Source organism: Typha angustifolia, chromosome 2, assembly GCF_048772165.1.
Source record: "Typha angustifolia cultivar Huaian chromosome 2, ASM4877216v1, whole genome shotgun sequence".
In the NCBI taxonomy this organism is placed as follows: domain Eukaryota; kingdom Viridiplantae; phylum Streptophyta; class Magnoliopsida; order Poales; family Typhaceae; genus Typha; species Typha angustifolia.
The window spans coordinates 9,612,306-9,628,744 of NC_133240.1; the positions used below are offsets into that span (position 1 = coordinate 9,612,306).

Below are 16,439 nucleotides of genomic sequence, written 5' to 3' on the forward strand. Positions count from 1 at the left end.
CCCCCCCCCTATATATACCTAAACCTCAGTTGACATAATTACATGACTAGGGCTAATAGGCATTATTTACAGTAGGCCCGATGATTTCGGAACAAAGCCCGACTATCACGGATCGATTGACCGGTTTGATATTTTAAAGGGAACTTTGTAAAAGACACCCTATAAATTACTAAACTATTATTATGGGTGTTATTTGGAACTTTCCCTATTTTAAATGGCATTCTTTTTGCTGGGTTGGGCTAATAGAATTTTTTAGCATGTGATGGGCCTAGTGCCCATTAAGGGAAGGCCAGATCCGTTGTAGTAGATGATCCGATCGCCTGCAGTACAAAATGCAGGAGTATCGTACAATTCGGATAGTAGTGTTAATTAAACCAATAATTTAGAGGCCAAAGATCAGCAACATTAAATTCCTACGTCTGTGGATGCAGCCGATCAACTCCATGACTTGTAGCCTGAATCTATATGTTATCCGCACCCCCACCACACTCACCCCGCTCACTCACCAGTCACTAAAATCAGATATCATCACTTTCCAACTACCCCCCCCCCCCCAAGTTTCCGATTTGCTCACTTTCACGGGAAGTCGCAATACGAGGTTATAAAAGTAAGATGATGAAGCTTGCTCCCATTCTTCCCTGCTACAACTCCCATTCATTCTCTTTCCTCCCTCGAAGCTTCTCGAATACCAAATCAACAACCCTTCCAAGGTTTCTCTCCTCTCCCTAGATCTCTAGATCTCTCTCTTTCTCTCTCTATTTCGTGTACATGGCTGCTTGTAGAGCCGAGATGTCGTCGTCGTCGTCGTGGTCGGTGGAGATGGAGAAAGCTGCGAGCTCGCCGTCTCTTCCGCCTTTCCCGGAGAAGCGGGTCGTGGTAAGTATCGACTCTTCCTCGATGATTTCTGCTCTGACAAGTGAGCTACTTCTCACTTGCTGAAGCTTGACTTCATCTCCTCAAGTTGGGATGCGGGGCGGTGTCGGTGGATTACTTGGCGACCGTGGCGTCGTTCCCCCAACCCGATGATAAGATCCGAAGCTTGAGCCTTAAGGTATCTTTTGACATCAATCTAGCGCGAGTGTACAATTTTGTTGCATTAGGTCTTTAATTTGCAATTGAAATGTCGAGTTTGGTACATTTCCACTAGTCATGTCAATCAGCGAGAATGTACGTGATAGATCTTTACTTCTTCGATATCTAGTCTTCTAAATTTAGGAGAGATGCTTGTTTACTTGGTTGAATCGGTTTAGAATGGAAGATTCTTATTAACTTGTTATGTTAACAGGTAGAAGGAGGAGGGAATACAGGGAATGCATTAACCAGTGCATCTCGTCTAGGTTTGAAACCTACGTTGATTTCCAAGGTTTTGTGTTATTCTCATTTCTGTAGGGCTAAAATTTGTATATGATTTTCTTTGTTATTCCTGTTAATTTTTTTAAAAAAATATTTGGTATTGGAATTATTTAACAAATGATGTCTATTATTATTTGCAGATATTCTTACTGATGGGTTTTCCTACTCTCCATCTGTAGGTAGCTGATGATGCACAAGGGAGAAATGTGCTAACGGAACTTCAAGCTGATGGAGTAGATGCTTCTCATATAGTGGTAAATACCTCTTTGTTTAGATTGGCAATGCACTAGTAAAGCATTTTTCATTATTGTAGAATGATTTGTACTTGTAGAACACATTTTCTTCTCTATGTTCTAATATGTAAAGCATGAATTTTTTACCTTTAGTTATAAAAAGGCTCCTTCTGTTTTGATGATATAATGTACGGATGTAACTCAAATTGAAGAAGAAAAGAAGAAAACCTTGTGGACATAGTGAATTAGAAAAATTTCACCAAAAAAGAAAATAATTTTTTGTTGAAATATTTGATACACATTACATTTCTGAATCATCACATTATTTGGATTTCTTCCTTATTTCATTAATCTTTTTCCAGGTTGCTAAGGAGGGGAATTCACCATTTACCTATATAATAGTTGACAACCAGACGTAAGATCCTTTCTTATTTTCCATTTTGCGATTTTGATATGCTTTTAAATTTATGATACAGTCCAAGATAATCTGGTCTGACTGTAAGTATCACTGAAACTGGTTTAGCTAAAACATTGCATGGTTCTATCGTATTGAATCTAGCTATGCAAGAAACATCATGTTTTACGTTTGAACTTTGAACTGACCTCAATCCTAAGGCATGTCACAAATTGCGCCTTATGCGGATTATGTTTATCTCATATGACAGTAAAAGATTAACATTCTATGGTGGGAGCCTATTTGTTGAAAAGGAGATATCAGTTCATAGTATTTACCAATGACAGATTTTCTCTGCGTGTCTTCCAGGAAAACTCGTACTTGTATACATACACCTGGTTACCCTCCGATGCTACCAGAGGATCTTTCTAAGACTAGCTTGTTTTCTGCTTTGGAAAATGCAAATCTTGTCTACTTTGATGGAAGATTGCATGAAACTGCTCTAGTTGTTGCTGAAGAGGTAATTTTCACTAATTCTACCAGCTAAGCACTTTTCATTACCTCCTCATTTTGTGTTGGTTGATATTTTAATTGTTGCAAAGAGGTAACTCGATTAACTCCACCTGCTTCATTATGTGTTGGTTGATCAGCTGACTTGGATGAAAGTTCTTACCTATTATCAAGCAATTAGTTGCGTGTAGTATAAGAAAGCATACTTCATAATTTTTCAGGCTTAGTTGTTTCACACCAGTTCACTTTACTTCAAGATCTAAAATATAATGCAAAATAAACTGTACTTCTAAGGGCCACCTTCTCTACTTACATCAATCTTTTCCTATTGACCACACATTATTTGCCACACTGGCTGAATAATGGCTTTTGTCTTTCTTCAAGGATTGAGCTCTATTTTATTCCAAGAAAACTCTACCTCTAAGTGCTACCACCTCAACTAACAGATTGACATCTGGTTCATTGCCTGATATGTTAGAACCATGAAATTTATGTGTGCCTTTGTCTTGAGACTTGAGTTACCTTAATTCTAATCCACACTTAAAAAAATTTCCCTGGTTGAATGGCATATTGTTCGGTTTGTTGCCGGATTTGTTGTAGCCATGAAAAACTCTTGCATGCTTTTGCCCTGAAATATCTTAGTTCTAATATACCCTTATATATCTTATCTTCTTTTCTTTCTTCCTTTTCTTTGCTTACAAATGTGATATATCTGTATTATTGAATCCTCCAGTGCAGGCAAGCCAAAGAAAAATTCCTATTTTAATTGATGCAGAAAGAAAGAGGGAGGGATTAGATGATCTTCTTAATTTAGCAACTTTTGTTGTGTGCTCGAAAAGATTTCCTCAGGCAAGCAGATTCCTTATAGACAAATTTCAATGGGTTTCCCTACTATTTTTGCTCATTTACTCATGATGCTGCCAAGAATTATACTTCGACCATGTATGTAGCTTATGATTTTGAATTGATAGCACCGTCATGAACTCATAATTCATTGGTTTTGGGTAGTTTTTCTCTAGCAATGTTATTATGGTATTGGAGTGAAACACACCCTAATAGCAGATGACTCCTTAATTCCTGGGAGAAATAGGAAGTTAAGGCTCAGTCAGCAGCCTCAAGGTGCTGACTTGTTCTAAGCATCTTTGCCATACCCAGAGTTGGCAAAATTTTCTTGCTTTATATGTAGGCCAACCAATAAGTGTTACTTGTCTCTGCTAATCATTTTCCATGGATTATGCCCTCATCATTTTTAGACGTATCTGTTGGTGAGCTTATAGCCTTATACCATTACTTGACTTTTGATCTTTCTAAATATAATTAAGTGTAAATTACAATTCACCCATATATGGTTTTGCTAAGAATCAAACTACTCTTCTGAACTTTTATTTGTATCGCTTTGCCTCCTTGTGGTTTAGTTTAGTGTAAAAATATTAACATGTCTATCCAAATTTAACAGAAAAAAATACAAAAATAATTAAATTAGAGAGAACTTTTCTACTATAATAAATATTAATTGATGGAAAAGTTAATAGCTTCACATTAGTCTAAACTATATGGGGCAAAGTGATACAAATAAAAATGCAATCGATGATTTTAGTTTTAGACATAACCAGACAGATTAATTTGAAATTCACCCTATAACAAAATATCTAAACCACGAAAACAACCTCCATTAGTTGCAGATTTAGAAAGCAAGTTATGCAGCCTCCATTAGTGTTAGACATAATCAGAAAGATTAATTTGAAATTTACCCTATAACAAAATATCTAAACCAAGAAAACAATCTCCATTAGTTGCAGATCTAGAAAGCAACTTATGTACCTGTTTTAATATGCTTTAATTTAATTTTGTTACCCTATAACAAAATATCTAAACCAAGAAAACAATCTCCATTAGTTGCAGATCTAGAAAACAAGTTATGTACCTGTTTTAATATGCTCCGATGATGTTACTTTAGGTTTCATAGAAACTTGGAAAATTGTTTGCATAAATCATTACAAATGGATTACTTTAATTTTTTATTTTATTGATTATGCTAATATTATACAGGCTTGGACGACGGCATCGTCTACTCCAGCTGCTTTAGTGTCCATGCTTTTAAGATTGCCTAATCTAAAGTTTGTAATTGTGACCCTTGGAGAGGAAGGTTCCATAATGCTTGAGAGAAGCGTAAATGGTGAGTGGCAATAGTTATACTTTGCAGCATCGTCTTTTATCAGTTATGTATTTCTAAAATGAAGGACGAGAACAAATATCATTATTTTATTGGGTTTAATAATGAAATTAGATATCCACGTGTACTGCTACTTAATGGTACCTAACGCCTAACAGATGCTTCTGAGAAGGAGGAAACAGATGTAGAGAATTTACTAGAATCACTAAAGCAGAACATTGATGCGAGTGCTACCACTCCGATGTGCATTTCTTCAAAGGTATACTTCGGAAGAAAATAATTCTTCATATATTTTCCTTATCTAGGTTCTTGCAAAATGAAATAGATTCTGATCTGGTGTGAATGTCTTTCTAGAGTTTGAGGATTAGCGCAGATGGTATTGGTGCAGTGAGTGGGAGGTTGTTTCTAGGCACAGCGGAAGTGATACCTCCATCAGAGCTCGTTGACACCACCGGTGCTGGAGATGCATTCATTGGAGCAGTCCTATATGGTTAGTGGATAACATTCTATCTTTTCTTTATTTACAACTGTGACTTGAACCATAGAATTTTCTTTGCCTGAACCAAAATATCTTAGTTTCTTGTGTAAACTAAATCGAACTGGATGCTCCGTCTGGAATCATCTGATTTCCTTTTGGATGCACAGAGGAGGAGGTACATGATCTAATGCATAAATATCTACTATAATATGTTATCACTTTCATTAACCACCTCCTTCAAGGTGATACCTCTATCATTAATTTAATATCTTGGAGCCACGACGCTATCTTTTGATCACAAACTCAGAATGTTATTTTTAGTTCCATCAATCAAGGCTCGGTAGGGACTATCTTTGATGTTTTGTTAGGTCACTTGTGCTGTTTTATCTCATGAACGGTGTACTAATTTCTTTCTTTTATTCTATTAGGTATATGTGCTGGCATGTCACCTGAGAAGATGCTGCCTTTTGCCGCACAAGTGGTATCCCACCTTCTCTTTCTATCCACTATCTTGACAATACTACTGTCAAGACCTTGTGGCGACGCTTTTTTTATTAAACTTGCTGATGGTTGACATCAACTAAGTGCAGATAATCTGCAGAATCCTCGATTATACATATCTTGTGATTTCTACTCTTAAAGCTGATCTTTTTTGGCCATTGGTTGCAGGCTGCTGCTGGGTGCAGAGCTTTAGGTGCCAGGAGCGGTCTACCTTGGCGTGCTGACCCGCGGCTGGCTCCCTTTTGGTCATAGACTTTGCCCGTGGTGTTTGTATGAGATGGGAATCTATTGACCTTATTTGATGGAACACTTAAAGCTTCTGTATCACTTTCATAATATATCTAAGAGGACAAATTACACAGACCATGTGAGATGGCTCGATTACAAATATCTCCCTCTATTTTCGTAACCCTTTTAACTTTTTGTGGCTTAGGCTTAAATGCAACTATTAATTTCTTCACCTATTAATGATACCAACTATTAATCCTATTAAAATGATTAAAGTACCTCTCTATTGCAGACCACTAAGTTAATTTGTGGAGATAAAAAATATCATTTTTATCATTAATGATAAATAAAGGGTTACTCTTTGCATTTAAAAGGATTAAATGCTTAACAATAGATAAGCAGTTACACTTTAATTTATATATAAGAGAATTAAATGCTTAAGTTAAAAATATAGGAGAGTTATTTGGGGACCAAACAACGGTAGTATAATATCCCCGATCTAAAATCATCTCATTGCTTACGTTCAGTATGGATAATGTCAGGATTATGTCATTATTCCTTTCGCCTAATGTTTCCCTATTGGCATGATTTGGCCACTGATGTCGACTCTTAAGCAGGAAATAATGTAGACATGCCGACGCAGCAAACTTCCCACCTTTGCAGGTTAACAGGGCCAACCCCCTCCCATCTCAGACCGGGCAACCGAATCAATTGATTGGGGACAGCCATAACCGATTGCACAATGTGTCAGCATTCTTTATTTTTTTGAGAAAAAAATGTGTCATCAAATGTTAAATGAGTTGAAGACTAAATCTGTTACCAAGGAGACAAATTACTATACCAAAAGGTGCAGTCTACATGTAAGAGGCAAGTGAATAACGACATTATGTTGGCTAAAACTAACAGTAACTAACTTGAGTTAGAAATATAATTTTGCATTGAAATCCAAGATCTGAGATACAGGGATAAAGTTACAACACATAGAAAGGCATCTCCAGGTCACTTCATTTCTGAAAATCTTTCCCGAACCCAACTCCACCTCCGCACCTGAACAAAAATTACAACAAAACGTCAAATTATCAGTTTGATACATGCTCATATCATCTACTATGGCTAAGTTGGCTAGAAATAGCTCAATTTCGAGAAGATTTGCTAACAAGCCACCCATGACTTCTTGGATGCAAGCTTTACCCTCAAACAATGCACACACACACACACACATAATAGGTTATACTACAATTTCTAAGTAAAACTTCTAAAACTTGTAGTACACATCGAGATTCTAAAACCTCATCCCAATGTGACAAAAAGTGAAATCAATTAATCCCTCTTTATTTTGGGGTATTTTTTTTTTCACTAATCCCGTGGCATACTCGATGGCTAAAAAAATGTTAAAAAAGTTGAAACTTTTTCACAATTTGTAACATAAAGTTTAGTATGTGTATGCATAGGTCAAGCCTAACTGAGCAGATGCTAGCTCGAGCTTAGCACATTTAATAAGCAAGCAAGCTTGAGCAGTGAGTAGGCTGGCAAGCTGACAAACTTATGACACCTTGCATATCAATTAGGTGCTTAAAAGTACATGGGATTTCAATTAGGAACTTATTTGGATACCTCGGCATACAACTCAAGTCTCTGATAGCTAACAATAACAATCAAGACTCAGAATTATTATGTGAATAAAGCCACACAAAAACAAGGACAATTATCAGCCCAATTAATACAAGTGGAATAAGTGTGTAATCTAGAACTGCTATAAGGAAGAAGGTAAAAGTTATTACCAGGAATGATGGACACATGATCCGCGTATTGGTAACAATTGTACACTTCAGCACTCTAGGGCATATTTCTGAATCTACAAAATAAAGTACAAAAGAGAAGAAATTAAAGTTCTTGCTGTTCTGTAGCTGCTGCAGCCATTCGTGAAACATATTACCAGAAATTCATAACTATATGCTACCAGAACTGAACAAAGATTAAAAGATCAGCTAAATAAACCATCGAGAGTGCTAAGAAAAATGCCATAGAAAACATAAATTTTAAATTTTCTTAAATGTAGTATAAGGAAACAAAATTCGGCAAGCAAGGAGAACAGTAACAAGCAAGGAGATAACTAGTCATCTGCTATTTTCGTCCTATACAAGACTAAACCTAAGTGCAAATACATGAACTTGAGATAACAGTCTGGTAGCAAGGAGTACCAATTTGTTTCTCCTGACCAAACCTGTATTTCAGAACATCAGCAAGGAATTCATTTAGGTTCTACAAGTATTGCACTTCCACGCCTACAGGTGCTCTGTAGTGTTTCATTTTTCTTTCACCAATTTACAACTTTATTCGTTCTCATCCTTGCTTCATGCTCATTATTTTCCAGTTACTCAATACTTGGAAGGTTCTAAAATCGAGATTACATCTATTCCCAATTTATTTAATGGATAGTGCTCTCCAAAGCAAAGCACCAGAAAATTAACAATTGATAGCAATGTGCAAACGTATTCATAACCATTTATTATCCACCTTCCCATTTATAAATCTTATTATGCTGGCTTGTTGTTGATGGTGACGACTGCAATACCTTCTATGCTTACTGAATTAAAACGCAAACAGATAACTATCAGTAACCATTGCAAAAATTTATTGCTTCATGCATGATCTTCCTACTCTTTGAAAAAATAACCATCTTTATCTATGAAAACATTTTCCATCCAGTCAAACTTAACAGAAACTAAGTCCTAATTAAGTAATACTTTTATCACTATTTCTTGGGAACATAATATTATCTACTTCAATTTTCTTTGATTAAGATTCAATTGCTATATGCACTTTAGCTAGTTTTGAAAAATGCACTGAAGAAAAAAAGCAGTAAACGGGAAAAAGGGAAAAAAGAAATAGAGGAGTTCCTATAGATACAGAAATACATAACAGAGAAGCTAACCCTAATACCTCAAGTAAATTTTCTTCGAGTAAGATGTTTGCCCCAGTGCAGCTGGTATCTTGTCGGCCATCATACTGAAGAATCCTAAGCTTGCCTTCCTGCATTATTTTTCCACGTAGAAAAATTAGGAAGTTCAAAACAAAAAATTGTTCTTTAAATATGACTGCCTTAAAGTTGTCACCTTAGTTCCATATACAAGACCTCCTCCAGCTAAAGGATGAAAGCATGCAACATTAACCTCATCTTCTGCACTAGGAAGAACTCTTACAAGCTCCATATCCGAAACTCTATACACCTGAAACCAATTTTAAGTTTATAACTAAAATGATGTCAACAATACACAAAAAAGAGAACATCTACTGAACAGTTAGTAACGAACTCTTCTAAATTTAAAATGGCATTATCACTTCCCTCTTCATTATCTTGTCTCATCATGTGAGATTTGAAAAGACCATGGTAAAAGTACTCAATCATCATAATGCATTATGATGGATCATACTCCAGATAATTATATGTCACAATAGACAAGATAGACAAGTCTACCAGAAAAAGGAAAAAAGTCAGATGGACCAGGAAAGCTGTGGAAAACAGTTTCCAAATTTATTACAGAAATAATTGCAGCCTAACCACAATACACAAAATATGGGATGGCCATTCCATATATATTGCAGGGAAATAGAATAAGAAAATTGCTCCCACATAATATGGTCAAAGATTCTCGAAATTGGTCATGTTATTGCAATGTTCTTTTCTCTAATAACTAAAGCTTGATTATATTTATCCGTGTTTTTAAAAGTGCTCCATGCGGCAGCCTAGGCATGGCGGCCCACGGGGTGCCCCGCAAACAGGAGTGCCAAGAAAGAGAGAGAACACTGCCATGGGAACGAGAAAGAGGTAGAGGAGAAGAGATTCCAGATAGGAGTGGCAAAGGTAGGCAAGAGGAAAGGGATAAGGGGATTTGATGCTAGAGGAAATAAGAGGTTAGTTGCACCCTTTCAACTTTTTTGTTCTGCTTCATGGCTATTGTAGTGGCTAGTGGAACAATTAGAACTATTTTATTCAAAAGGTGGCTGCTAGGGTCATCCTATTGTTACTGATATGCTGATTTGCTAATTCTTTTAAGCAATTCATTAGTTTACTGCTGTGTTATTGCTAAATTTATGATTGATATAGTGCACTATTAAAAAATCTATATATATACTATCTTACTATGTATTATATATCATATATGATTTTTTTTAAAAATTTCTATATATTAAAAATGCTAGACCATCTTAGCGCCCACTTTCCACACAGGCGCTATACGGTGGGGTGACCGCCCGCAACCCATAACCGTCTTTCAAAACATTAATATTTATATTTCCTCAAGTTCTATGGTGTATATTTAGAAGCAATCTTTTTATTAATAGCAGCTAGTTGTCCCTTATGTTTTTGACAATTCAGATTGCTGCTCCTTTCAAAGAGTTAGTATCTAATGATCACAACATAGTGTATCTCTTACAACTTATATAATAGATAATCATGTAAAATATTAACAAAAGCAAATGTTATATTCTCTCTATGTGATGATTTTTCAATCTACACAAGTGAATATGGCAAACTAATCAAATCTACCTCCAAGATAGTGTATATGGGTATTGCAGTCTCTCCATCAATGACAATGCTCCTAAGAAGTGAATTATGGCGACGACCATATGCTAATAATATGTGTTCTGAAGTAGGGGAGAACTGCAGTGAGAACATGAAAAAGATGTTAGACGTAAAATATCACAACATTGAGTTATCATGATTAAATGCAGGAGTATATATATATATGCATTTTCATGCCACTGAAGGAGAGAGAAATGAAAAGATAACATTTAATTATGTTGGATAGCACATAAGGATGTCAAGCCAAAAATTAATATAGATAAATAAATAAAAAATTCCTACAAGAGCAGCTAACCTGAATAGAAGTCAAGCAATGAGCAGCTCTGATTGCTCTTGAAGCAAGCACCTTACCAAACCTACAGAAAATGGGAGAATCACAAATGTAGAAATATTTCAACACAAAAGACCAAACATACTCTTGATAAAAATGACCAAGAAGGCAAGAAGTGATATCATCTTACGTTGCCTCTTCAAGAGAGTAAATGCGAAGCTCATATATCACTTGGTGAGAGGAAAGTGGGTGGTGCGTGGGGGATGTTGCAGCCCCTGTAGCATCAAGTTGCATCTGTGACTGGATCCCAGACTCACCTTCCATCTGAGGAAGCAAACATGCAACACAAGCTACCAAATATCGTCCACATGGAGAAAAGTGGGCACCCATTTCGCTGCCATTATTGTAAACATGTAAGTATTCACATAAACGATGCCATTGCCAACCAAATACGTAAATTTTGACAATATATTTTTTTGTGACCGAGGCAATAACAAATGTACAAACACAGAAGCAGCAGACTTTTTTGGCACAAATTTAGATATGCATAGGACAATTGATTCATTGCCAAAAGATATTCTGCTAGGGTATGAAATTCAAGACTAAGTACACTTTCAACAAGAACAAGATTTCTTTGCAATTAATAAAACAGGAATTCTCATATCTACAGTCAAAGAAAATGGAGCAGATCACCAAATACAAGGAAAAATATATCACTCTCAACACTTATCAGAACTGCTACATTAAGGAAAAGCTTGAGTATACTAAAAAAGAAAATGAAATAATTTCTCTAATCAAAATGCAGCAAGAATACCTGCAAAGGACAGCATGAGATATAGTTAATCGGCATGTTTCTGGATCCAATGGGGCACATGGATCTTGTATATCATGAGGCCATATTCTAAGCTTCACCGTACAAGGTAATTCAGCAGCTCCTGCAGCAGCCAATGATGTAGGAAGTTCAGATTCAATACTACGGGAACCAGGGCGAGGCTCAGATTCATCCATCTGAGTACTAACAAACGAGCCAACTTCTCCAGAACCAACAGAAGCCATTGGACGGGATCGTGACCGATGGCGAGAACCTGATTGCCCAGCAACCCTAGAATTTCCAGTAGCAGTTGCCATTGAAGAGGAAGCTACCAGAGCTTCAAAGTTATGCGTAGACTGAAATTCAGTTGCCAAGTAATTGGATCTAGTTCCACGAAGGGATGAGTTTCCCTGGAGGGTGTTATGAACAGGTGTTGCAGAGTGCACACCAGTATGAGTTTGACCCATTAACCAACCTTGCAAAAAGGGCAGCTCCCAGCATGGTGGCTCACCAAAAGGAACAAACTGATGAAAGTGCCCTGCCTCTGCATTTCTTAAAAGCATTTGAAGGTCAGAACTGGCAGAAGGGGTAGAGGAACTTATAGCAGGAGCATCATTGGCGCCAGGCCTAGGTTGCCTGATAGGTACGGTAATTGCAAACCCATTGCAGTGGAAAGTAGACATTTGTGAACTGCTAAAAGCATCCTGTCTCTCATTACTTCCAGCAGGGATTCTTTGCTGTGACCTAGTGTTAGCCTGCCCTTCAATCCCAGCTTGCAAAGAATTGGGGACTGCATCTTCTATTATAAAGTTAGAGCCAGAAGGTTCCTCCGGGGATATATCCATAGGGATCACTATGCGGTCATGCTGGTTTCCACCATCAGAATTTGTTAGACGCTGAGTTAGAGATTCTTCTCTCTGCTGCTCATTGGCTGAGCCACTACCCCTGCCGCTGTTATGGGGAGATGTTCTTCCATCATCCTTTGAAAGTGTTGGACAGAACAAGCAAGGAGAAGGTACAAGAGACACTCTAGCCTCAGGATGCGGAAGAAGATTTGAATTGACATTTGCAAAAAAGACAGCCGGAGGAGGATAGTGCAGATATCCAGAAGATGTTGCAAGTGTCAATGGGGAATCTGATGAATTAAGATCATTCACCTGTAATGAAGCTTCAAATGAGTTTCCTCATCAAGTAAGAATTAACAGAGAGAAGTCAAATGTGAAACTAAAAAGTTCCACCTCTGCAGTTAGTAGAAATGGAGCAGCGTGGGGATGAAAGTGCACAGCTCTCAACGAACGACGGGTTTTCAGTATAATTGTCGGGGAAGAAGCTTCCCCTCTTCTGTTGTACTTCCATATGTATAGCTGGAAAGTTCAATTTGAGTTCGAAGTCAGAAAGAATTTTCAACTATCAAATGAGTTAATACAAGGAAAGAAATTAACTCACTTTATGACCAGAAGCTACAGCAAGAAGTTCTCCTTGCGCGTGAAAAGCAATAGAGGCAATTGGACGATCTGCAAGTAAGAAAAATAGAACAAAAGTGTATTGGTAAACGAATAATAAGGTGAGTAAAAGAAATATCAGGACTTTAACGTTGCTTTAAATTGCCATACTATGATACTACATAAAAAATTTTGCAAGAGATATTACAGAAATCGCGTGACCCTATACAATCTGCAGTATGGGCATCCCAGAGGCGAACTTCATGATCCAAACTTCCACTGGCAAGTATTTCCGAATATAAAGGATGGAATCTAACCTGCAGATGATCAGTCAGATAACATAAATACATAATGCTTCTAGAAGCTTAAAAATAAAGAAAATTTTGACTGTGCACGTTGAAATTAACTATATTATAAGATCGTACGATGCAGAAAAGCATGAGATGCTATGGAAAATGTTTAGAGGAAACACCAAATACTTGACCATTTTTAAGCGATGATTAAATTCTAAAGCTAAGCTGCCGAGGAGGTCAAAATTCTTCAAGTTTTACATGTAAAACTGGATATATCACATAACAAGATAATCATGTTTCACTGAAAAAAAAAACCCAAAGAAAATATCCGTAATCTGAGGGGACAAGTAAATGGAACCACCTAAAGCCTCTATAAGTATTAATGAAAGGAAGTATCAAGAACGTATCAGTAACAATTACCAAAAAACTAAAAAATAAGACCTCATAAGCTTTCTGACCAAGTAGCTAGATTCCACAGATATGCATTTGTCTTAGACAAACTGGAAGTTCAGAAGAACACAGCATGAATTGCTGTGCTGGCTAAGTTAAATGTCGAAGGAGTCATACCACCCAATGCCTACATTTTTTTATTGCAGATATATTTCATGTGATAAAGTACAAATATATTAATATATTTAAATCAGTGCTTAAAATAAAAAAGAATCATGAAATATCAATGTAGACATACCACCCAAGGAGTCCGTCGATGACCGCTCAACACCTTCAAGCAGTTTCCAGTTTGGCAATCAATTATCTTCACGGTGTGGTCACCACTGGAGACAAAATCAATTAGTCCAGGAAAAGGCTACAGCTAAATCTAAAGTAGGACAATCAACCTACTGTGTCGAAGCAAGTGTTTTTCCATCAGAACTAAATGCTGCTGCAATTGTCGACCTAGGAGGTGGCAGAAGGGGACAATACTTGGCTGACAAATGACGCAATGACTCTGATTCTACCCTGAAAAATGAAAACATAATGCTTAAAAAGTTCAGCCTATCTTTGTCAAGTATGCAGTCATGGAATCAGTAGTTCAGCACATGGACTGCAATAAAATCCAACCAACAGTTACAAAAAAACAAAGATTTAAGGAGAGAATGTATGATAAACAAAAGCAACTTCTAGTTCTAGCATTAAAATTAGTTGTCTAAAAGAAAGTTCAGAAATTATCAACTGTTATAAGTAAAATGGAATACTGAAATTATTCCTTACCATGAAAAGAGAGCATGTTTTGCATCTGCTACTTCACATCTTAACTCAATGAGATCAGCTTCATACTCTGAAGTTCCGTGCCAAAGCCTTTTCGTACTACGTTTGGCTCGAGGAGATATCTCCCTCCCAATTAACAACTGAAAGACATTTCTGTCATGATGGGAAAAAAGGTCATGTTTCAGCAAAGTGATTCACGTGAACAAAGTGAAGTTTTAAAAAAGCACTGGACCAGGTATGGTCACAGATAGACATATCAAACCAATGTCAAGAGTAACATTTCTTTCACCTGCTCCTCGATCTTGCATATGATGGCGATTGTGAAAATGCAGGTCGGGAACTAGATGGTGAAACCGATGCTGAGAAAAACTTTGCATCATCTACCTGAGGTTGTGTCATTTCATACTCTCAACATGCTTCTCCTGAAATGATTTCACAACACAAACATCAAGTTGCATATTTCATCCAGAAGAAACAATGACAACTGTCAGGACTGAAAGAGACCAGTTGATACATGATTCTAGAGTTCTTTGTTAGCCTGATTCTTCTCTGTTTCTTATCTTGCTTTCTTATCTCGTTCTAAACTCTCGTAGCAGGATTAAAGTCCACCATGCAAATACTATGAGCTATACGCTACAATTTGCTATTTTCTTGGTATCATCCTCTTAAGACTATTATGTAGATATTGGTAAGAACCTTAAGATCTACATTGTGCTATTTTCTTGGTATCGTCCTCCTAGACTATTCAGTAGATATTGATGAGAACCTTAAGATCTACAGTATGCTATTTTCTTGGGATCATCCTCCTAAGGATTGAACAGGTCTCAATTGGCACAATCCTTTCACATAATAAGATTTGGGATAGGAAAGAGAAAAGAATCCAAACATGAGAATAAATGAACAGCAATAAATCTAAGCCAGAACCTACAACGTTATACCAATAAATTTTCAATCTTTCTCTAAGTTCCCGATGAATCCAAACGAGAAAACACCAAATTCAATTCCTAAAATGGAAAAAAAATCAATAAGTGAAGGGAATGAACCAAACTACAATATTTCAACAGAAATCCACATAACGATGGATCGGGATGGGGACCAATGGCGACGAGATTACCTAAACAGCTACGAGCTCAGATCATAAGCGATGGATCGCGGCCAAGAAACGCGGAATTCTCCCTGCAGCAAGATTCAAGAGATCGCGATGATGCAAAGGCTTTAAAGAATAGGGTTTCCTCGTGAGAGGCACGGCTCGGCTTCTCCCGGAGAAAGGACTTCTAGGGTTTCGAGGCAAATGGTTTGGTGGGGCGTCGTGTTCTCTCCGGTATCTAACCACGGCGAGAGACGGATTTGAATGGAGAAAATAGCGAGATGTAAAAGAAAACCTAAATCGAGGGGAGCGGAGCGTCAGATCAAGATCGCGTTTAGACGTATTGCTATTTTTGACCGTGCGGTTCGGACCGGGCCGCCCGAATAAGTCGGTCGTTGCAAAAGAACCAACAAAGCCACAAAGGCGGCTCGGACATGAGACACCCGATCCTCTCCAGACCCGGTTGCAGGAATTTGCTCCATGCGGATCAACGTAGGATCACATATTAATATGCGGCAGAATAATCTTAGGTTTATTTGGACCCTATTTTCGGAGGTTTTTGCAAATTTAATTCTATTAAAAATTTTATTTAGCATATAAAACTAAGTGTATATATATACTTTTAACCATCGATGCATATTTTATTATAAAAAATATACACAATTTATATGTGCGATATATACGATACTTTATTATTATAAATTTAAAAAATAAAAAATAAATTAATTTACAAGAGACCCCTTTTTTTGACTTAACTCATACATAACTTTTTCAAAAATTCAAAAAGAGAAACTCATACCAGATGTCTTCCTTTCTTGGTTTTATTATTAATATTACATGGCAAGATTTTCCAAGTAAAAAAGAGAGAAACAAG

At 37.0% G+C, this 16,439-nt stretch overlaps 2 protein-coding genes across 3 annotated transcripts; one reads left to right on the forward strand and one right to left on the reverse strand.

Moving 5' to 3' along the window:
• The first annotated feature begins 503 nt into the window (after nucleotides 1-503).
• Nucleotides 504-6,033, forward strand: LOC140776768 (uncharacterized). The gene is made up of 13 exons (XM_073120622.1): nucleotides 504-710; nucleotides 783-876; nucleotides 962-1,051; nucleotides 1,286-1,363; nucleotides 1,533-1,607; nucleotides 1,949-2,001; nucleotides 2,350-2,500; nucleotides 3,229-3,339; nucleotides 4,540-4,666; nucleotides 4,822-4,922; nucleotides 5,018-5,153; nucleotides 5,570-5,622; nucleotides 5,811-6,033. The coding sequence occupies exons 1-13, from the start codon at nucleotides 613-615 to the stop codon at nucleotides 5,892-5,894; spliced, it is 1,251 nt and encodes a 416-aa protein (XP_072976723.1). The 5' UTR covers nucleotides 504-612; the 3' UTR covers nucleotides 5,895-6,033.
• Nucleotides 6,034-6,784: 751 nt separating this feature from the next.
• On the reverse strand, nucleotides 6,785-15,919 carry LOC140770463 (uncharacterized). 2 transcript variants are annotated; one of them, XM_073111680.1, is made up of 17 exons: nucleotides 15,593-15,919; nucleotides 15,417-15,482; nucleotides 14,768-14,900; nucleotides 14,482-14,631; nucleotides 14,113-14,229; nucleotides 13,961-14,045; nucleotides 13,188-13,296; nucleotides 12,984-13,051; nucleotides 12,776-12,901; nucleotides 11,541-12,694; nucleotides 10,917-11,120; nucleotides 10,751-10,811; nucleotides 10,420-10,533; nucleotides 8,987-9,100; nucleotides 8,814-8,903; nucleotides 7,652-7,725; nucleotides 6,785-6,917 (listed from the first exon to the last, which is right to left on the reverse strand). In XM_073111680.1, the coding sequence occupies exons 3-16, from the start codon at nucleotides 14,875-14,877 to the stop codon at nucleotides 7,699-7,701; spliced, it is 2,529 nt and encodes an 842-aa protein (XP_072967781.1). In that variant the 5' UTR covers nucleotides 14,878-14,900; nucleotides 15,417-15,482; nucleotides 15,593-15,919; the 3' UTR covers nucleotides 6,785-6,917; nucleotides 7,652-7,698. The 2 variants fall into 2 exon arrangements, with proteins under 2 accessions (XP_072967781.1, XP_072967775.1); XM_073111674.1 differs by lacking the exon at nucleotides 15,417-15,482 and having other exon boundaries at nucleotides 15,593-15,918.
• Between the last annotated feature and the right edge of the window lie 520 nt (nucleotides 15,920-16,439).